The sequence below is a fragment of the Fusarium mangiferae genome (assembly GCF_900044065.1).
Source record: "Fusarium mangiferae strain MRC7560 genome assembly, contig: FMAN_scaffold004, whole genome shotgun sequence".
NCBI lineage: Eukaryota > Fungi > Ascomycota > Sordariomycetes > Hypocreales > Nectriaceae > Fusarium > Fusarium mangiferae.
Genome location: NW_024573924.1, coordinates 1,169,327 through 1,191,604, shown reverse-complemented (window position 1 = coordinate 1,191,604; position 22,278 = coordinate 1,169,327). Strand labels below are relative to the sequence as shown.

Below are 22,278 nucleotides of genomic sequence, written 5' to 3'. Positions count from 1 at the left end.
CGAGTTATTACAGTTACAGGGCTGAGTGAGGCCTCAATATCGTGGGAGCCGAACGACTACCTCGCGGCGTTAATTCGATTGAGAAATTTTCTCGATGCGATTATGTGAGCAACGAGATATGGACAATGATTCCACCAAGGGACATTTTGGAGTGTGAGCTCAAGGAAAATGCTTCGCAGATGTTCGTTCAGTGTTGATTGCAGGCGGCGTGCATGTTGCACAAGGGTGAACAATCCGTAGATGAACCATGTCAACGTTAAGGAAATGATTTCAGTACATATCACATTGTTTCCAGTTAGAGGGTAAGAATGGGCGTGATCGTATTGTATACATGGTGTGAACCAGAACACACAAAGACAACTCGTTGCTTCGTAAATAGATGCGTCCAGTCTATATACAACACCACAGCTGATGTAAAGCTCTTGAGCACCATCAAAAGCTGAGTATGCCCTGTCCACCTTACTCTCCTACCCCCTCAGCCGGAAGCGACCAAGTCTCAGAGATTTAATTTGGAAACATCGGTATCTATGATGTCCTGAACATGTATTTTGGTAGCATCGTCTGACCACGTCCATTCCTGGGACACCAGTTGCCCGTCAACGATGGACGTGCTCTTTAGATGGAGGGTTGGCTCTTGCGTGACTGTGAAGACCATCCGACAATCCTCGTTCTTGGCGTTGAGAATGGCATTGCCCTGTATGCCTTTGGACCATGGCGAGGGGAGAATAGCGAGGTAGTGCTCGACGAGAAGGCGTGTGGTAGCAGTGCCGAGGTAATTAGCCAGTGCATTTGCGTCTGGATATCCTTCCCGATATGGTGCACATGCAGCCGAAAGAGGTGAGTTCGGGGGGGTGATTACATAGTAATAAGTCGCTGTAACGGGCATGAGGAATGTCCGGCCGCGGACGGTGAAGCTGACATTGGGAAGAATGGTTAGTTTGATGTTGAACTCAATGGGCTGAAGCATATTCCGAATCATGATCTGCGACGATGCAAGTTGGTTGGGTCCCTGATTCGCGGGATCTGAGTCGTTGAGAGAAATAGGGGTTGTGTTGAGGACGAAACGTGACGGGAAGCCAGCGCGCTGAAGAGACTGAACGAGGGCACCAATGTGCCTGGTGACGACCTGGACGTTGTGGAGGTGCATGAGGCGAGCGATTATAGGACGTAGAAGAGCATGTGTTTGCTGGCCTCTCGATCGTGGGATGTGAGGCGGAATAGGGCGAGTTCTGGTGAGCTCGTTCTGTCGATGAGCGTAGCTAAGGAGGGTATGCAGCGCAAGGGATATCGTCTCAGCGATTTGGTTATCAGGGAGAGCATCATCCGAAAAAGCCTGAAGGCCAAGCGGCACCAGCTCTAAGATGACCCTTGATTTGGATGTTGGATCTATATCGCAGATGAGGCGGGAGTCGTATGGCTTGACATCGTATGCCGCAAGGGTGCGAGCTTCGCGTGTCAGTTCGTGCCATAGCTCTTGTGAAAAGATGGTGTTTCGGGCTTCAAGAACACGCTCTTCCAAGGGAGCGTCAGCAGCCGTCTCAGCTGGTAAAGCAGAGCGACCGGTAACTTGACCGTCTCTTTCATATGTCACAACAACTCGCTCAGATACTCCTCCCAGCCGGCCGCAATCAAGCTGAACTGCCCCGTCGTTGCCTCGCCTCATGGGTGCTAGACTGTTCCTGTACTCGGGTGCAGCTATTGGTCATGTTAGCACGCTCGTGCGCTGTGAAACTCATCAAAAGCGAGGCGTACCTTCGGAGAAACCAAATCGAACACCAAGTATATGCCTTTCTTGGGGCACTCTGGATATTGACCACCCGGATTTCTGGACCGCTATGATCTCGTCCCAGTATTTGCCCTCAACCGTGACTTCTTTTTCCAAGAATGCACTGGCAGCTTCGGCAGCATCCCGTGCTTTGTTCGTCTGTGTGAGTGCCAGACCCAATGCTATGTTCTCCTGTTCTTGTACTTTGGCTGGAGTCACGGGTGGGTTATCAAGTCTGTCGGTGCCCAGTGTACCGATGCCAACCATGTCGCGTAGGCCTTGTGATAGAGTGACGCCAGCCTGTGTAGGGTTCTGTTTCGAGATGAGGAGGGAGAGGAAGTCGAGGGTAAGAAGAGCTGTATTTCCAGCAGCGCTGAGGAGAGATGTTAGTTTATGATCATGCTGGAGGATATATCGACCAATTCTCTAGACCGACGCGGGCCTCCATACTCAAGATTCCTTAGCATCTCCATGCGCACTTCCTGGAGGTCTCTCGGCGCATCCTCATCGTCGTCGTCGTCGTCTTGGTCTACATCGGTCATGTCAACATCCCTATCCAGCGCATCCCCATACTCCGCTTCCTCCTGGGCAAGCTCTTCTCTTAGCTTGGCCTCGTTTATAGCTCTGAAGCCTCCAGGCTGCGCGTTGGCGCGAGCAATAAACTCTGCAATGTTCTGAGGTTTGCGATCGGCGACGGGAGATGGTCGTATAGAAAGCGGTTGGTCGTCGCCATGGGCCATGATGAGTAGATTTCAGGTGCCTTTCTTCGTTCCGTATCGTGCGTGTGTGTGTAATCAATAACGTTTGGGTATATTAAAAGGTATCCAATTGCTATTCTTTGTTCTAGTCGCGTTGGTGATGGTGATGTTTGCCTAGGTATGAAAGTTTCGGGCTTCTCTACTTTAGCTTCCGTTTGAGGACCCCGACACCCATGACCGCGGGGCCAACAGCTTGAGTGGGTCTTCAAATAGAGCAACTACAACTTCACAACTGCCTTACTTAACCTGGAGCGAAACAATGGTGGATCTCGATCCCATGGATACTTCAATGCTGATATAGATAGTATCTATAATGTTTTCATAACAAGGATAGTATGAGATAGTTTTATGTATTCACCGAATGTCTTACCACTTTGATTACTAGGTACATCTCATGACTTGCACCAATTTGCACCAATCTGTGCTGGCCGAGCCGTACCACTTCACTTCGTATAAAATGCTACCTAGGGGCAAAATTGGTCATAGAGCTCAAAAATCTCGAATTACAAGGTATAGTTCATCTATTCTTTCTCTGTATAATTCTTGTCTTGTTGTAGAAGTCGGAAAACTCCTCCCACCCATATTAACAACCTAAAATAAACTCCTTTCGCCGATGTAATGCTGTACTTGTAACTTCGATATTGTCTGTCTACTCGTTTTTTATGCTGCTTGAGCTACTCCACGCATCCGCATCATCTGTTCGGCGATGCCCTTCTCGTTGCAACATTCTCCATCTTCTCAGCTTCGACTGAGGGTTGTCACCTGCCATCGTAGGCATCAGATCGTCCTCAAGAATCGGGACTTCACCCAACGGGTCGAGTTGATCGATGATGTCAGAAATCTCAGTTGGCGGAATCGACTTGAAGACTGCCTGGACATCATTATGCGGTGACAGAGATGTGAACTGCCACTTGGATCGCTTGCCAGAAGCACGTCTGGACTGCATCCAAAGACGGCGCCGCTCCACAAAGCTAATGAGCAGGAGAGTTGGCATGTTGAGAGTTCGAATAAGGGTCACATTGACAATGTGGAAGATTCGAGCGGTGGTGACAAGCTTCAGGGGTAGGAGCACCATCAGAGCCAAAATGTTGAAGGGAGGGGGGTAGGCAAAGATAGAATCACTCTTGACGCCCTCAAAAGTCAAAACAGCGCGTCGGAACTGAATCTCGGCCGTTTCGTCGGCCACAATCTTGGAGAATGTGTTTGTGAGCATGGCAATGAGAATGGTCAGAAAGAGCGTGTTGCCCAGGAACGCAAAGGCAATCATCAACGCGGGACCAAGGATGATATGGAAGCGCACCGACTCCTCAATACCCTCACCATCGAGACCGAACCAAATCCAGAGCATCCATTTGCCCACAACGTACCAGCTGAACTCCTCATCACCATCGTTGCTAGCACTAACAAGCCACTGCAGAGCAAGCAGAAAGCCGGTAAAGCACCATGTGGCAAGGAACGTCAGTACAGTAAAGTCCTTCATCATGGCGTGAACAGAGATAAAGACAAGGTTGTTCGGCAGTAGGTTGAAAGCAACCCGGGTCAACATGACAGGTGCTGCAATACAAAGAATTGGTAGTCCATAGCCAGAATGAAGCTGATCGAGGAGAAAGTCGTAGATGCGGAGAATGAAATAGGCGCCAAAGATGGAAGCAAAAGTGATGTCAAGAAATGCCCATAGGTTCTGTGCGTGAACTGCCCAGCCATGCTCGATGATAGCAGCCATCTTTTCGAGAAGCCAACCGAAGGTGTAAATACAAAAGGCGAACTCCCACATATTGACCTCAGAATGGCGAGAAATCATGGTCATGACGTAGAGTACCAGTAAGATGACAAAGTGAACGAGTTCGATGAGATTTCGGTTGCGAGGAACAATAAGACGGTGGTGGTTGAGGAGAGGTGCTGTCCGGGGGTCATAGAGAGAGATAGGTCGTCGTTTATAGTGATCCGGAAGGAAATCCATAAATGAAAGGGGCGTGTAAATGATTTGACCGTTATGAACTGCATCGACAGCTCGTTGACAGGCTGCAGAGCTGATGAAGAACTTGCTTTCCGAGACAATTGCCAACTCGAGAGCTGTGACCTTTCTCTCAGAGCCAGAAGCATCGCCAGATCCAGGCCATTGGGGTCGGTTAGCTGGACGTTCCATGTGACTAGGGGCTCCTTGGAAGGGGTCGAAGCCCTCAACGAGGATATGCGAGAGCAGCAAAAGACCCTGCGGTCCTGGATTGTCCTCGTGGAAACGGCGCAGGACCCGACTGGCGAGCAGCTCACATAGGATTGCACGCGCCTGGTTGACACTCTGATGAACCTCCTTAGACTGCTCTCTTAGGAAGGATACACGGTTCGCCAACAAGCAATAAACTGACGGGGAGGAGTCAGAGAAGACTCCCAGGTGAGATTCTGCGCTTCAAACTCACCGACTGAGATATCATCTGGGTTATAAAGCCTTTCGACCAGAGGCCTCACAACTAGAGCGTTCATCTTGGGATCTCTGAAGTGCTCCATAGTATAAGGATCATCTGCTGTATATTAGAACCCATATTTTATATACGACTTAGGATGAGACATACCAATACTCGCAAGAACTAAACGCCGGACTCTACACTCAAGGAGAGTTAGCACGCTGACTCCTCATGATGGGTGTGTTATGATTCTTGGCGAGCTTATACAATGGCTCACCAGGAGCATGCAGTTCTGAGCTGCAGGCAGGGATTGATCAAGGATAAGGGCGAGTTTACCGGTGAATGTTCATATACACAGGAAGCTCAGTAGTCGTCAAGTTGAGCGTCGATCTGTTGCCATCATCGAGAATTCCTTTGGCTTCGGCATCTTCGGCCACAGTGAGAAAGCCCTCATCTTCATCGTCCTCGACAGGTTTGAGCCAAGCATTTGATTGCTCAATACTTCTGCGTACCACCATCGTGAGCAGAGCAGATGCTATAGTTGTTGCACTTTGAACAAATCAGATCGAGGGTCTTTAATATGAAATCCGAGACAGGTTCGACGTTGAAGGGGAAAAACAAATCAAGTTACGAGGCAAAAAGGTGAGGCTCTCGCTTTACGTATGTACTCAAGTGAAGCCCCCGTCTCCAATGTAATTTGGGGGTCATTATGCCCCTGAGCTGCCATTCCGAAATCACGGCGACCAATCAGCGTCTGCCAGCCCCGCCACGACAGGTACGCGTCTCTAGTAGGCGAGATATTGATTGGATTGCTGTAATTGACTACGTGGATAAGCGAGTCGTACTAATCATTACGAGTTTGAGGGGACTTTTAACTATAATTATGCAGTGATTTCCGTCATTTCGGGAGCTGTCAGTACCAGACTGAAGACATATCATTCTGCAGTTCGTTCAGCCCTCACGGGCTGCATACTATGTAATTGCATGAGAGAAGCCAATGCTCATTGGAAGTTGCCCGCTGATACCCCTGAATCCCTTTCCCCTTCAGAGAACTCCAGTTGCAGATCTGCAACGCTAAATCCAGGGTCCAGGGAACAGGAATTCGATTTCTGCAACGTGCCACCTTCAGACGTGATATCGATAACTGAACGATTAACGATCAAAGAATCTGCCCTTTGAGAATTTCGATCAAACGGCAGAACGACTTTCGAACTGCCGAAATAGAGCAATCCCCGTCATTTTATTCATGTCACTATCAACAGCCGTCATCTAACTTAGCTCAACGAGGCTTGACTTGTCAAAGCGGAATCTACCATGGTCAAATTGCATTCATGTCGCATTCAGAAGTTGGCAGATGGAATGGTCTAGGCCAAGTGCAAGCAACAACAAGCCCCTTGAGACGTCTCTACACACTTCTAGCTCTGCAAAATCCCCTCGCCATACGGAGTACGAGTATCATGTTTGATTCATATTGGACCTTCCTCGGAAGTGGGAGTTCAATTGCTTCAGGTGATACTCATATAGTTTGACTTTTCTGTCGCCGGCTCCTCGGGTTTCGACCAGGAAAGCCGTGTTTCCGTTGCTGGTCCCGAGGCTCGGCAATGTTTGTTCTTGATCATCTTGATCATTGTGGGCGCTTGCCTGACATGGATTCTGACCCCAGAGGAAACTTCCGACCTCTTTGAGCTGTGTTCCGTTCGGTGACGGACATGTCACTCGTTACACACACATCTCAGGTAGGCAGATAGTTCAAAGGATTGAAGGATTGGGTTACACTGGACTATGGTGACAGCTCGTGGGGCCTGCGAGTACGTTCACAGTCCCAAACTGATCCTGAATTTGCCGGGATTCTGAAGGTCTCGTGGCGTAGCCTGAAAAGATTAGTAGGTAGTTACTGTGCATAGGTATTCAACAAGGTATATTCCTTAAACAGTCACGTCCACCCCCTCACCAGTAACACCTGACCATCGCCAGGTCTTGGCTACGAACGAGCTTGAATATGGGGTAACCTAGCAGCAGCCTAGTAAATGCTTGGCTCCCAAATGGTGGCGTCTGTATGAACACAAGTTTAGGCGCCAAGAGAAACCCAGAGTGGCAGTGCATGAAGGAAATCAAGCCTGCCTGGGAGAGTGCAGACAGAAATACGGAAACATAAGTTATTGGTTCTTTACGAAATACTGTACTCCGTAGGTTAAGAGCAAGCCCATTGACACATGCCACGCGACCTGTAACAAACCTACATTCACCTCGGCTGGTTTAGGTCAGCGGAACGTAACACAGCTGATTGACCAGCATCAGAGAGGAGACTCAGCGTCCACAGCCAATGTCAACTCGGCGATTGATCCCATCTGCAAGGCACTCCCTGAGCCTGTTTCTCTGCCCAGCATTGAAGAGTCCGGGGGAGCAGCGGAGGGAGATCCGGCCAGCGGGGTCCCGACGGTGGATCTGATATGCGTCTTGATGAATCTGGAATTAAAGAAATGATTGAAGTTTTCGTGGCTTTTTTGGTGATACATGCATTTCTTGTCAAACATGATTGTGTTCGAGGCACGTGTGTCGCCGGCAACTCAACGAGCTCCCTGATAGGGCCCGGTGCCTCCCGGTGAGGCAGGCCGCTGTGTAAGTGCCCAGAGTGTTGGGGGAAATGGCTCAAAAACATGACAGCTTTCCCTTATTTTGGAACATATTGACTTTTTGGGGTTGCATGGGTGTCTATGGCCCCCCTGGGTCAGAAGGTCTTTGAGCTGGAGACATGCCATCTTCAGTTCTCCATAGGGCGAAAATGATTTAAGTGTGGCGTTTATAGTGCTAAAAGCAGTGTAAGGCACAGCATCCTGTCGCTGATCCTAGCAGTAAGGTACCTTATTACTGTAGAAGTACATGTACCGATCTGTTCTATGCGATGAACCGGTTACGTTTAGTTGTTGGAGGTCAATCTTGGCTTTGCAGTGCGTTCGCGGCACGGCCATATTGGACTCTGTTTGTTCTTCTCCTTCTCCCTCGGTTACGGAAAGGTGCATCGATTTTCCTTTTGCACGTCGGTAGTCGGTATAACGATAACAAAGTGCTTACAGCTGCTGACAATGCGTATTCGCCGGATGGTACGGGCGAGAGGGTCGGCTAGTTACTGGCTGTTAAGAGACAATAAGTCGAGTGAGGGATAGACTGAGAATGGGGCAGCCTCAACGTAACAGCCAAGCCAGCAACAGACCTTCGAGATCCGGTGATTCAACAAGGATCTGGGGAGCACTGAGCGTTGGCTTCAGGATCTGCCACCAGTAGCATTGATGACGCTGGACCAATGGTTGCGCCGAAGAAGCCGAGAGCTCTGATGGTGATGACGACCATTTTTTGCCATTCACGTCTTGTTTGTCATTCACTGGGCTCTCTTGAATTTCTTCTCTCCCTATGGTCGTTCGTGTCGCAAACCTGCCAGCACAATTTCGAAGACTCCATTTGTGACGCAATCAAGACGTCCCACCCTCTATTTCCCCAGCAGACTTAGCGCCTTGGAGCTTCCCTGAAGCTATCCATGCTAAGCCTGAAGGGGTATACTGCTCTGGACCCCACCTGTATCTTTTTGTACTTGCCTATATTTTCCGAAATTGCTGCAAAGACTTTGATTTACGAATATCTCGGTAGGTCTTAAGTTCGACAGCATTATCCACCACCTTTTCTCATGTGAACTGGATTTAATGTGGAAAGTCTATATGGAGAGATTATGTGACACTTGTCTTTTTATCAGTGGCATCATCCTTTGAACTCCCAAGAGACTTTTGAAAGTCTTTTCTCAGTGGCGTAGGAATCAGATCCCGCCAAGGCCTGTTATTTACGCGAACCACCACTTACTTTGATCATTGATGTCTGTAAAGGGTTCAGCTTTTGTTTGGTCTCCATCTTGAACAAGGTATCTTTCAGGTCCCTTCTCGGTCCTGTTCAAGATTCCCTGTCGGAGGAGACTTTATCTCAAGGGTAAGGTAAGTACCTTATGTATCCAGTCCCGCTGCAAAAAAGAAAAAAAAAACCCTTTGTCGTATTCCAGCATTAGCTCCTATCTTTGCAGTCTGCAGGACCCAAAAGGAAGCTCGGTATGGTAAGCCTAGGCAAAGCATAGGTAGAAAAAGAGTGTACCAATCTAAATATTTGTTCAGCCAAGCCTGTGCTTGAATAGATGCTAAGATAACCGCGTCAGATGGCCATTGAATCAACCGAGCTTAGGATACTTGGAGGTACTTTGAGCTGCTGAAACCCTGTACAATCTCCACCTCGACCTGGCCTGGGCTTTGAATGGTACTGTACCATTCAGTGTACCTCCCTGCTGTGCCGTGTCTGCGTGTCTCTCCTGCAGCAAGCGCCTCTCCATACCTACGTAGGTCGAGGTTGCTTGCTCACTCTAGCTCTCCCGTTGTGTTGTGTTCTGTTGCTCCAATTGCTTAGGTAGGTAAGGTATAGGTAGGTTAGTATTAAGGCAGCCAAAGTTAGTGTGTGCCAACCAGATGCAGTATCTCCTTCTCCACGCCCGCGCTGCTCTCTCCTACGTCGTCTCCGTCCGTGGCTTCGCTTCCCGTCCCTTCCTCACATTAATTCCACCAGTCTCCCCCTTCATACTTCTTTCCCTTTTTCTCCTCACTCTCAACGATACCCTCACTCTCAACCCCCACTGTCGTCATCGCCGTCCATTCTGTGAAGTTGTCCTCCTTCACCTTGACCATCACCTAAACCTCAACCTTCACCAGCTTCCTCGTCTGCTCCGTAGCTACCGCGCATTCAAGATGACTGACTGGACAACGGGCATTATGCCGCTGCACCAGGTGCGCAAGCCTCCTTTCACTGTCGAGGCTCCTGGCTACGAGAAGGTCCCCGGCGAAACCATTCCTCGACGCCACCCCAAGGCCAAGGACGGCCTCATCACCTATCCTGCTCCCGACGCCAGGACCGTCTTCCAGGTCGTTGAGCGCAGCGCTCGACTCTACCCCAACCATCATGCTGTCGGTGCCCGCAAGCTCATCAAAATGCACACTGAGAAGAAGAAGGTCAAGAAGAACGTCGATGGCGAGATCCAGGAAGTTGAGAAGGAGTGGTCCTACTTCGAGTTGACTGGCTTCGATTACTTGACTTACCAACAGTACCTCGAGCGCGTTCTGCAGATCGGCTCCGGTCTACGGAAGCTGGGCTTGACCAGTGACGACAAGCTTCACATTTTCGGTACCACCAGGTATGTACAGCATTGACTGACCCTGTATCCAAGCACTGGTTTCTGACTCACGGTGTGAAGCATCGGTTGGATCTCTACTTCCCACGCAGCTGCCTCACAGTCCATCTCGATTGTCACCGCCTACGATACGCTTGGTCCCAGTGGTGTCGAGCACTCTCTCGTTCAGACCGAATGCAGCGCCATGTATGTCGACTCGCAACTCCTCAAGACAGCTTCAGAGCCCATCAAGAAGTCCTCCGTCAAAACCGTCATCGTCAACGACCGAACGATGTTCGCCAAGGGTGGTGAGCTCGAGGCCTTCAGGGCCGATCATCCTGATCTGAAGATCATCACTCTCGAGGAACTCCGCCAGCTTGGTGAAGATAACCCCGTCGAGCCGAACCCGGCTAAGCCATCCGACCTTTATTGTATCATGTATACTTCTGGTTCCACTGGTCTGCCCAAGGGTGCCTGCATCACCCACGAAGCTCTTATTGCTGGAGGTGAGCTGATTTGTACCACATTGCGCCCTCATACTAATTTGTTCCTTCTTAGTTACCAGTTTGTACACCTGTGTCGAAGAGTGCGTTAGCGATAAGGAATGTATTCTTGCCTACTTGCCTCTCGCTCATATTTTCGAAATGGCCCTCGAGAACCTCGTTATGTACATTGGAGGAACTCTTGGATATGGAAACCCGCGAACGCTTTCTGATGCATCAATGAAGGACTGCGCTGGTGATATGCGCGAGTTCAAGCCCACTGTCATGGTTGGCGTCCCCCAAATCTGGGAGACTGTGAGAAAGGGTATCACAGCCAAGCTCGAGGCCGCTAGTCCTCTCCTCAAGAACCTCTTCTGGGGCGCCTACAACTGGAAGGCATTCGCCTCCAAGAACAAGCTGCCTCTGGCGAGCTTGTTTGACAGCATCGTGTTTGGCAAAGTCCGTGAATTGACGGGTGGTCGTATGCGCTTCACTATGAATGGCGCCAGTGGTATTTCCGATGGTACAAAGAACTTCATCTCGTTGGTCGTTGCTCCCATGTTGGCTGGTTATGGCCTCACTGAGACTTGCGCCAATGGCTCTCTGGGCTGCCCACTTGAGTTCTCCCCCGATGCCATTGGTCCTACCCCTTGCGCTTGCGAAGTCAAGCTTGTTGCACTTCCCGAGCTGGGCTACTCAACTGAAGCCAAGGTTCCACAAGGCGAGATCTGGATCAAGGGTTTGCCAGTTATGACTAAATACTGGAACAACCCCGAGGAGACAGAAAAGGCCCTGACTCCTGACGGCTGGTTCAAGACTGGCGATATCGGAGAATTCAATGCTCAGGGCCACCTTCGAGTCTTTGACCGCGTCAAGAATCTCGTCAAGATGCAGGGTGGCGAGTACATTGCCCTTGAGAAACTCGAGTCTGTGTACCGTGGTGTCCAGTCTGTGGCCAACGTTATGGTCCACGCCGATCCCGAGCACTCACGCCCTATTGCCGTCATCATGCCGAACGAGAAAGTCTTGCACGAAAAGGCCAAGGAATTGGGTGTTGATGAGCACAACCTCCACACTGTCCACACCAACCCCAAGATGGTCAGCTTTGTTCTCAAGGATCTCCAAGGTGCTGCAAAACGTGCTGGGTTGAGCAGTATTGAGATCGTTAATGGCGTTTTGATCACCGACGAAGAGTGGACATCGGATAATGTAAGGACAACTCCAATCACTGGCTGGCTAGAAGTTTTACTAATGTATTTGCTCCTAGGGACTTCTCACCGCTACTCAGAAGCTGAACCGACGCAAGATCACCGAACACTTCAAGAAGGATATCGCTGCCACCCTCAAGAGCACCGGCTCGTGATTAATGATTGAACAGGTGAGAAGATTTAATGGTCGAACATCTGGTTTGAAAGTCGAAAGAATGGATACCAAGAGAGAAGATGGAAAGACGTGTGTATCAACCTTTGCGGGTTTGTTTTCAGAGTCTGTAATTACTTTCGCGGCGTTGGCTTCATGATATCTTGAAGGGAATTTTGAACGACAATGGAACTCGGTTCCGGGCCATTTTATGGCTGCTCACTCGGCCCTATCCTTTTTCTTCGGGGATGATCTGATGTGAGCTGACATGTGATTCTGTAAATCGAACTTGGCGTGAGAGGACCATTGGCTGGCGACCACGGAAAGGTGTCCAAGATGTAGAATATTGTAACTCTTTGCCTGGTCTAGTTTATTTTGATATTAATATAAGCCATCGGCCAGAAGTGTACAGTAAACAATTAGTGTCGGAGAAACGGAACCAGCTATTAACATTCTGGCTTTGACATATGGCACATTAAAATGAAGTTACCAACAGTGATTCAAAGACATAGATTAGATCATCAATCAATTGGTATATGGATATAATAAGCACTTGGTAGAAAACAGATACCCCTCCTTCGAGCCATGACTCTCGGTCAAGCATATTTACCAAAAAGAGCACGCTACCTACTCCGTACAATGCCATGACAGCCAGCTGGCGAGATATATATTCGTATAAAAACGAAGGGGGAACTGGAACAGCAATCCATTTAGACTAGTAGCGTAGTATTGGTATAGATCAAACAAAGCTGCGCTGGAAAAGGAAGACAAGACCTCCCGGAAGCTGAGAAATTCGTAGCAATTCGCGAGAATCGGGCTGATATGGGGGAAAGGGTGGAAAGCAGGTAACAAAGTGGCAAATTCGACTATGTTCATGATCAATATGTGTTCCAGATTTCCTCTAGAAAGAAAGGAACGAGGAGCCATGAGGATATATCCAACTCTCAAACCCGGCAAGAATTGTCGGGTATAAGTAAGTGGTACGATGATGGCCTTATCGCATGCCCTTGCGACGAAAGAAGACTAGATATGGTACGCGGTCGCGGCCAGACTTGAACACCTCCTCCTGGACATCATCGCGGTCTCCGCTGCCAATGCGAACCTTTGTCACGCGCGAATCGTTGCAGCAGAACCATGCGTAAGGGTCATGAGACGTGGAGTCCCGCACATACGCCAAATAATGTCCATTATCAGTACGACTACCTGTATGAACAATAACAGCATAAGCCTCGTAGCGGAATGGCCCTGTGAATGCAGGGTCCATGGGATCAAATCCAGATGAAGACTCGCGAGAGCCAGGGGGGAGGAAGTAGCGTGTAAAGTCGGTGTCATTGAAATCCCACGTGATGGGCGCCGTTGATTTGCGTAAATCCGAGGAATCATGTTGGTAGTGGAAGCGCCGGAAGACGACGCAGAGCAAGGATGGAAAGCGGGCAAAGGAGAGACTCTGTTGAGCCCGAGTAGGATGGCGGCAGTGATCGCAATGGAAGTCGTTGATGATGTTGCCTGATGTATACTGGTCGAGAACCTGCTCGAGAGTCATGCCACGCCCCATTCCCACTGTGACAGGGACAACATCAATAGGGTTGAACTGATAAGTACGGGTGCGGCATTCGAAGCACTCGACAGTTGATAGCTCAAGACCGCGCCAGTAGCGGTCGACAATAGAACGATTGTATTCGAGGTGATTCTGCCAGTACTGAACGGCAGCCTTCACAAGAGACTGGTGCTTAGTATCTGGCTGGGCAGCAGTGCCCTTTCGATCTCGGCGTGTGTTAGTCTCGTCGTGTAGGTGAGTGATCACGAAAGACATGAACTCCTGAGCATCTTGCTGCTGGCTCCCGCCAAACTGCTCGATGCTTCGGCTTTGGGTACAAACGTGATGTGAGTAATTCTATAGTTCTGTTAGCTCGGCTCTTCTTGTCTGTGAGTTTGTGATTAGCTTACCATGAGCGTCTGGGCCATCATGACCTGAAATTTGCCTGAACTCATCCAGTGGAACAGGTTTGAGATAATACGAATCATAAGCTGTGGCTGCTCAATCTTCTCGTCATCTTTCATTGGCGCCTTGTACTTGCTGACCCATTCCGAGTTCGCCAGTTCTCTTCCAAACTCAGGTGAAGCGAGCAAGCTCTGCAGCGTGCTGTTGGCGTAGCACCAGTTGTTGGGATTGTTGAGCCCAGTGTAGAACTTGGCCGAATCACCTGTGGATTGCTGCTCCACGGCCTTCATAGTTGGTGCTCTTGAAGGACGAGGCGGCACGACTGCGTTATTGTTGCCATAAAGCTCGTTCTCGTCCCTCCCTTCGGTAAGGCCGCTGTAGCTTCGTCGCGGTAAAGCAGGGGCTGGTCTTGTAGGTGGTGAGGGCAAGTCTGTGTAGAGGTCGACCTTGTGAGATAGCCCATAAACGGGGCGATTCCGGGGCTTCTCTTCCGGAGAAGTCATAGACTCTTGTTCCAAAGACACTGGTGGGAATCTCCGAAGGAAGTCTTCCGTAGTACGAGTGAAGTTGGGTGATGATGCTGTCTGCATATCGTCGTCGTTTTTGAGTGTCTCTTGCCACACTTTGACTTCGTCAGGCTTGAGAGGCTTGGCGATATATTTTGACCTCCGTCGCTCGATGGCTGATAACCGGCTTCGATTGCGCTCCAAGTGCACTGTTCTGTTCGTTGTTGAAATAGTCGAGCCCAGAGATGCAGGCCCCATCAAGTCAACCCAAGCATCGAGACCTCCCTTGAGAATCTTGGGTGAGTTTTTGAGCTCCTTCATAAAATTCAAGTGAACTAAAGCTCGATGGAGTGATATAATTACTAAGTCGTCAGAGTTCCGTGGGTGCTCGGGAATTTCTTCAGAGTCTTGATCATAGAAGACCACTAGATCATAGGCATGGCGTTGTTCGAAAAGCGATTGTTCCTGGTTAGGAGAGAGAATCAAGCTCTCAGAAATGTCATCCGCAGAGAGGTTATCCCTGAGCAGGATGCTAGGCTCAATACAAATTGTTGACGACGACATAATGTGGCCTTCGTTAAAGTCGTCCCTCATGCGAATGTCTATTATCAAAATACTCCCCTTAGCTTTCATAGCTTGGTATAATTCCTCGGGGGAAATGGCATCGCCTTCTGGAACCCTTACAGAGCCATTGAGATTGCTCGGGGGGACCGGAGGAATAGAGTTGTTCGAATAACTTTGCGTAGGAACAAAATAGTCTGTTTGTGACTGTGATGAGCCCGTGGGAGTTCCAGGTATCGAAACGGCGGACGCTGTGCGGTACATGCTACGAGGTGTGCTTGAAGGCGGTCTTGTTACCTCTCCTGAGATGCTCCCACGAGCAGGGCTGTAGATAGCATCTGGCATCTTGGGTAGAGTAGGCACACTGGTGTCAATACCAACCTTGGGCGGCCGGGGTGGGGGCATCTCTCTAGGACCCATCGGCTTTGGGAGCGTTATCTGATGTGTCTTGATGCGTGGATCTTGACCTGGTGAAGGTTGCGGGCCTCTCAGGTTGGCAAACCTGGCAGCGAGATCTTGGACGCCATTAATGGATGCTCTTTGAGCCCCGGGTTTGATGGCGTTCCCGTGGAGAGATTGAGGTTTCGGTTGAATTGCTGGTTTTGCTCGAGCAGGAGAACCATTCATGTCATGCCCATCAGATCGATGCCTTGAGGGTGACATGGGCCCTTCGACGGTCGATTTTGATGGTGTATGTGGCCGACTTCCTCCTTGTGACGAACCTGGTCGAACAGCTCGTGGTTGCACACCAGATCGCTTGTTATCCGCAATAATGTCGGCCTTGATCTTGGCATACACATGGTCCTGCTGGCTGATCTTGGCGAGTAGATTGTTATGAGCTTTTACAAAATCGCCGTGACTCGTTTTGAGATCATGATATTCGGGATGGTTGGTGATGAATTGTACAGCGATTATGGACGCCCGTATATATTCGTTCAGAGCGATGGCCGGTCTGCGAAACTCCCGAGCGATCTCGGCTTGCTTAAATGATGCCTCGGCCGATTCCAGAAGTTTTCGAGCAGACACGTTCCGGTCGAGGTTCCGCGCAGCAAGAACATCGTCAATATGAGGAATTGGAGGCTTCGAGGGAGATTCGCCTCCTCGACTGCCGCCTGGTATCGGGCCATGATTGAATGCGCCGGGGCCGCCCAAGGAGTGTGAGCCTGCGGTGGCCACACTGCTTGCGCGCGAATGCCCTAGGGAGGCCATGATGCCTTGCTCGGTGCTCCAAAGTCGTATACAGAAAGGTCTCGGTCGGTAGATTCGATTTTGAGAATCGAAGGTAAATTATAGTGTTCAAGTTGCGAAAATAGGGTTTGGCGGCGAAAGGTTGCAATGAATTATCTGTGACAACAACGACAGAGCCGAAGAGTGGCGGAGTATTGAAATATAAGGGTCAACAGCACCTCGACCGCGTAGAGATGGCATCAATATGCAGCATCTTAAAGGATCGCGCGAGGAAACATCACAAACAAAGGCTCCTCCCGAACAAGAACCATGGGACGCCGAACGAGAGGGGTTGTACTGTCGGGAGAATGAACTTGGTATCAAGGATGGTTGTTCATGGGTGACTTGACTGCCATGAGGTGAGGTGTTAGTAGTCGCGGGGAATAGTGTAGGTACATACGAGAGCATCTGAGGTACTTGATAGGACGCCTGATCAGCCGCAAGAAGTAAGTACTATTTGACGCTCTTTCGTACCGAAGCTCAGGGACCTTACCTCTCTGTTCGAGGTCGCTCATGCACCTGAGCCACGTGCGCCACAGAATACGTCGTCATTCTCCCACAGAACAAGAGCTTAGCTTGACCGCGTAGTTCCAGCGCTGACGACAGTCCAGGCGTTCTACAGTGGGGTTTTAGGCTGCCTCGAAGTGCACTGCTGTGGAATCAATGCTCCTCTCAGCCAATCACAGCTCTCACAACCTTACTTAATGAGGCATCTTTCTGCGTCAGATCCTCAATCGCCGTGCCCAGACAGAGGCTGGGGTTAACGAGAGCCTAGCCCAGAGCATAGGAGCTTCGCAGGCACACACTGAACCTCTATCAGACATTAACATCAACATCAACAGCAGCAACTGCTTCATCGAGCATCTTGACCTTGTGCGTCGCTATTTCAGACATCTCGATACCGATACCTCTTGTTCAGATTCACTTGGTCAACTGAGCGCAATACCCCTCTTCTTTGCTGATCGCTGTAGCCAAAAGCCAAGATGATGAGTTGGTGGTCGTCCTCCGCCAACACGGCCCTGGACGAACAGATCGAGAAGGCCACAAGCAGTAGCCTGTATGTCGCCAGACAGCCTACGCCCTGGTAACCCCAGCTAACCATGGTTTTAGAGAAGATATTGCCCTTAACCTCGAAATTTCCGATGTCATCAGATCCAAGACGGTTGCGCCGAAAGAGGCAATGCGCTCCCTCAAGAAACGCATCGGCAACAAGAACCCCAATACACAGTTGAGCGCTTTAAACGTATGAATCCCCTCGACTTAAGAACAATTACCAAAGCTGACTCCTTTCAGCTTACCGATACTTGCGTTAAAAATGGCGGTTCACATTTCCTTGCTGAAGTCGCATCGCGAGAGTTTATGGATAACCTTGTTTCGCTACTTCAGGCTGTAGGAGGCGGTGCTGTCAATGCTGACGTGAAATCCAAAATCCTTGAGCTTATACAATCTTGGGCGGGTGCTACTGAAGGTCGCTACGAGCTTTCGTACATCGGTGAGGTTTATCGGACCCTACAACGCGATGGATACCAGTTCCCTCCCAAGATATCCGTGGCCAGCAGCATGATTGACAGTAGCGCTGTGAGTACGACTCTTGCCATAGTCACCCAATGGGGAAAACTAACGATATTATCAGCCTCCGGAATGGACGGACTCCGACGTATGCATGAGATGTCGAACACCATTTACCTTTACCAACCGAAAGCATCATTGCCGAAACTGCGGCAACTGTTTTGACCAGCAGTGTTCGGCCAAAGTTGTCGCTCTCCCGCACCTGGGGATCATGACGCCCGTGCGAGTCGATGATGGCTGTTATGCGAAACTTACCAACAAGGGACATAAGATTCCCAACCCATCGCTCGACCGATCGCCGACATATCCCCATAAGACACGAAGCACATCAGCCATGCAGCCTCGGAACGCTCGAGTTGACGATGGATTTGACGAAGATCTGAAGAAGGCATTGGCAATGAGCCTGGAGGAGGTTAAGACCCATTCTCACGGCTATGCTGGACCGGCTCAGACTTCTTACGCAACCAACGGTGACGCTTCGTCGGCCAAACAAGCAGAGGAGGACGATGCTGACCTCAAGGCCGCCATCGCTGCCTCTCTGGCTGATATGGAAGAGCAGAAGAAGAGACACGCCGCGGCACTCAAGGAACAGACGTCCAGCTCTATGGACGCTTCTGCGACCACCAACTTTGTTCTTCCCAAGAACGATTATGAATTGACTCCTGTGGAGGCAGAGAACATCAACCTGTTCTCAACACTGGTGGACCGGCTTCAGACTCAGCCACCAGGAACCATTCTACGAGAGCCACAGATCCAGGAACTCTATGACAGCATCGGTACATTACGGCCCAAGCTGGCAAGAACTTACGGAGAGACTATGAGCAAGCATGGTGAGTATACCTTCTCTGCTGAAGGAATTGAGATGCTAACCCAATCTCAGATACACTTCTCGATCTTCATGCGAAACTCTCCACAGTTGTTCGATATTATGATCGTATGCTAGAGGATCGACTTTCCAAAGCCTACAGCCAACAGAACCTTGGGGGATATAACTTGCCGCCGCCACGCCAGGCTGCTGGGCCGTACCCTTCCATTCCTTCCCAGATGCCCAGCAACCCTGCTGGTGCAGAGAGCTTTTATACAGGTCAACAACGAGCCAGTTATCAGGCGCCTCAACACCAGCACTACCAACAGCCACCACCGCATGCAACACCTCAGCCTCAATATCCTTCTTATGGATCCGCGCCGGAAGCACAGCCCGGCCAATACCCTCCTCATCATCAGGTGCAACGGGCCGATAGTTGGCAAAACAGGGCGCCCTCGGCACCTCAAGATCCGTACCAGCAGCAACAACCGCCGCAACAACCTAACGATCCCAACCTGCATACACAAAACTCACAACAGCCCCAGGTTCCAACTGCCAGTGACCCCAATTCTTCATACTATCTTACACCCCAGCAGCCTCAGCAGACCCCTGTGGGACCATCTGCACCTGATGCTAATCAGTCACCATACCCTAACTTGCAGCAGCCTTCCCAATATCCTGGAGGATCGGTATCTGCTCCCTCACAGCCAACTCCTGGCCAAACGCCCGCTCAGGTTGCGCAACCAGTCCAGCCTGTGCAGTCTCCTCATATGCAACATGCCCAGCCGCCTCAACCGTCTCAGCCTCAACCGCCCCAACCAACCCAGCAAGCACCTCACCCACAGCAGCAAGCGTACTGGCAGCCATCTATGCCCCAGTCACACCAACAACCACCTGTCGCACCGCAGAACTGGGCATACGGTGGTTACACACAAGATTCATTCCCTTCAGTACCACAACAGGAGCCCGTCAAGCAACCCGTTAAGGAGGAGGCTCTCATTGAGTTCTAGATTTGGAGATGGTCTGCATCGTTGATCTTGCCTATGTGTTATATCCGGTGTTTGACTACTATAATGAGTCAAACTGGCGTTTACCGGGTTGTCAGTTTTAGAAGACCAGAATGGATGTACTCTTGGGCGCGTGAACAGGCATAGTCATATGTGCTGGTAGTTAAGATACTGAAACTGTGATACCTATGCCTGCTTTGGCGCAACATGCACATAGACTCGTGAAAAAGAATCTGTGGTGAGGGAGAATGGGACCCTTGAGATGATTTCATTGTTTGTGTAGACGTGACTAAAGCGATTATGTCCACAGTCGTCTCCTGACTATTCTCTTTGTTGATGAATCAAAAGTTTGCTGGAATCATCTACTATTGTAGTCAATAAGCCGAGTCGGAGTATACAAATAAGGTAATCGAGGCGAGCCAATATCAAGCATTCCGTGGCGGCGGTGTAAGCTACTGCAGGTCGGCCGCACACGCCGCGCAACTTGAATGGTGGGCTCCGCTGACGAAACCGGACCCGGAGATCATGACACGGCAGGAGTCATAGCTTCTTACAAACATGTTTTTATTTCCTCGTCTTGTTTTCGTACGAATCATTGTTCTGGCTCTTAAATAGAACCATCTTCTCTTCAGTTCTACATTAGACATCATCATTATCACTATCTCATCCTAGATATATCATACATTACTTACTCGAAATCTCGCTCAATCTTCACATCAGCATCATAATGGCTCCAACTATTCACCTCGTTCGCCACGCTCAAGGCTTCCACAACCTCTCGATCGAGAATGAGCAGATGCAAGACCCAGATTTGACTCCCCTTGGCGAGGAGCAATGCGCTGCACTCCGCAAGGAGTTCCCTCACCATGACAAGCTTACAAAGCTCTTTGCCTCACCTATGCGCCGTACGGTGTATACCTGCCTCCACGCCTTTGGAACTGATGAGCTCAAGCCCATCGTCACATTTCCAGTGTTTCAGGAGGTCTCCGCCAATCCCTGTGATACTGGTTCGCCTGTAGCCAAGGCCCAGGCTGAGTTTGAGGGAATCGCCGACTTCTCCAACGTAGAGGAGTCGTGGACTGATAAAGGTCCTGACAGTGAGTATGAGCCTACGCTAGAGAAGCTGACGGCGCGTGGCCTCAAGGCCAGAAAAATGTTGAGAGATCGTGTTAGTGGCGACGAGCACATTGTTGTCGTCTCCCACGGAGGATTCTTGCATTTCTTGACAGATGACTGGTACGGTGTGCCTGAAGGAAGAGGTGAGCAGTAGCCCCTGAGAATCCATGGTTTATTCGCTCTCTAATCAGCACCTCAAGCTACCGGTTGGTCAAACTGTGAATATCGGTCATATCAGTTTGTCGACCCTACCGGCAAAGATGATGATGCTGCACTCCTCGAGACTGAAGAGAGCTGGCTGCGACGCCAAGGAAACACAAAGCCTCCTACTCTGACGGAGCTTAGACAGGTCAAATCTGCTGCGCAGAAACAAATGGCCCCTTACCTGAATCTCATCATGCCAAACTAGATGTTCGAAGGCTCTGTCACGACTGGCTGGCATAGCGCAAGAAGGGATTTCTTTTCATAATGCATCGCCCATCGTCAGCTAGGCTGAAACCCAACCGAGTATAACCTTGTTTCGCGGAAGACGAATTTCTGGTTTCTGCAAGTCTAAAAATGCCAGTAGAGAGTTCCTGGCTGCGTCAGGGTATCTTGAATGTTTTCGGTGTCTGTACTCTTTCATAGAGGATCGCTGTGGCAATTTTACATATACGAATAGACAAGACTTTAGAACAATAATTAAACTTAGTTTCATGATAAATCATTCGTTTTATAGTAACGGGACGTGACGTTGTTGTCTACATTCCACAAAATCGAAAACTATCTCCGTCAAAGCAAGCTCCGTCATGTCCCACTCTATTTCCCATATGAACTCCCTGGTTCGTCCAGATCATGTCTCCCAAGCACATCCATAGCCCCCTGAATCTCCTTCCATGTTGTGGGACGTATCTCCAGCACTGATATGCCCCAACCGATCTCTGACCTTGGGTCCGATCGCAACTTACACCGACAAAAACACTTCATACGTGATGCTTGCCCCTTCAGTAACTCCTGAGCCGCGCAGTCTAGTGGACTCCCGACCTCCTAAGCCAGAAGTGCCCCGTTTATATAAGGCGGGCTATTTTTGAGTAGGCTCTGAAATCGAAAATACTGTCTCTTGTAGAAGTTCTCGCGACTTGAATAGATGACTCGAGCGAAGAGCTCAAAGGTAATGTCAGGTTGGTTTCGGAACATTTGAGTCTTCGCATCTACAAGCTCTTGGAGATCGAAGAATGTTTTGAAGGGTTTCAGCGAAACTTTTCCTGTAAATATTGCTGAGCTCTGGCTATTTGTGGGTGCTGATGATCGAGATTGCGAAAAGATGGATGTTTTTCGTCTAGCAATCGGTGATTCATGTTCGGGGGCTTTGCTCCCGTTCACAGTTGTGAAACCGACTGTCGATCCAGGTTTTGTCTCATTGCGGGTGTGTTCTTGGACATTACTCCAGTCTATACCTTCATCTAAAGGTGCATATCCGATGGTGCCCTCTGGTATATCGGCTGTTGGACGCGGTGAAGAGTGTTGTAATAGCGGGTCATACTCATCCGCTGACCTCGAGTTACCGCTCCATGTACGTAGAACGCTCGATGGCGGTTGTTGAGGCTCT

General features: G+C 49.9%; 6 protein-coding genes across 6 annotated transcripts; 3 read left to right on the top strand and 3 right to left on the bottom strand.

Moving 5' to 3' along the window:
* Positions 1 to 496: 496 nt before the first annotated feature.
* Positions 497 to 2,505, bottom strand: FMAN_08971 (uncharacterized protein; the record flags this gene model as incomplete). The annotated part of the gene is made up of 3 exons (XM_041829759.1): positions 497 to 1,695; positions 1,753 to 2,138; positions 2,198 to 2,505. 3 exons carry the CDS (start codon positions 2,503 to 2,505, stop codon positions 497 to 499), a joined length of 1,893 nt encoding a protein of 630 aa, XP_041680490.1.
* Positions 2,506 to 3,172: 667 nt separating this feature from the next.
* On the bottom strand, positions 3,173 to 5,443 carry FMAN_08970 (uncharacterized protein; the record flags this gene model as incomplete). Its single annotated transcript, XM_041829758.1, has 4 exons — positions 3,173 to 4,884; positions 4,941 to 5,045; positions 5,094 to 5,146; positions 5,262 to 5,443. The coding sequence occupies 4 exons, from the start codon at positions 5,441 to 5,443 to the stop codon at positions 3,173 to 3,175; spliced, it is 2,052 nt and encodes a 683-aa protein (XP_041680489.1).
* A 4,254-nt stretch (positions 5,444 to 9,697) lies between these two features.
* Positions 9,698 to 11,961, top strand: FMAN_08969 (uncharacterized protein; the record flags this gene model as incomplete). Its single annotated transcript, XM_041829757.1, has 4 exons — positions 9,698 to 10,140; positions 10,201 to 10,622; positions 10,675 to 11,807; positions 11,866 to 11,961. The coding sequence occupies 4 exons, from the start codon at positions 9,698 to 9,700 to the stop codon at positions 11,959 to 11,961; spliced, it is 2,094 nt and encodes a 697-aa protein (XP_041680488.1).
* Positions 11,962 to 12,951: 990 nt separating this feature from the next.
* Positions 12,952 to 16,175, bottom strand: FMAN_08968 (uncharacterized protein; the record flags this gene model as incomplete). The annotated part of the gene is made up of 2 exons (XM_041829756.1): positions 12,952 to 13,851; positions 13,905 to 16,175. 2 exons carry the CDS (start codon positions 16,173 to 16,175, stop codon positions 12,952 to 12,954), a joined length of 3,171 nt encoding a protein of 1,056 aa, XP_041680487.1.
* Positions 16,176 to 17,176: 1,001 nt separating this feature from the next.
* Positions 17,177 to 19,577, top strand: FMAN_08967 (uncharacterized protein; the record flags this gene model as incomplete). The annotated part of the gene is made up of 5 exons (XM_041829755.1): positions 17,177 to 17,250; positions 17,304 to 17,436; positions 17,487 to 17,771; positions 17,827 to 18,592; positions 18,643 to 19,577. 5 exons carry the CDS (start codon positions 17,177 to 17,179, stop codon positions 19,575 to 19,577), a joined length of 2,193 nt encoding a protein of 730 aa, XP_041680486.1.
* Positions 19,578 to 20,301: 724 nt separating this feature from the next.
* Positions 20,302 to 21,099, top strand: FMAN_08966 (uncharacterized protein; the record flags this gene model as incomplete). The annotated part of the gene is made up of 2 exons (XM_041829754.1): positions 20,302 to 20,833; positions 20,891 to 21,099. The coding sequence occupies 2 exons, from the start codon at positions 20,302 to 20,304 to the stop codon at positions 21,097 to 21,099; spliced, it is 741 nt and encodes a 246-aa protein (XP_041680485.1).
* Positions 21,100 to 22,278: the final 1,179 nt, after the last annotated feature.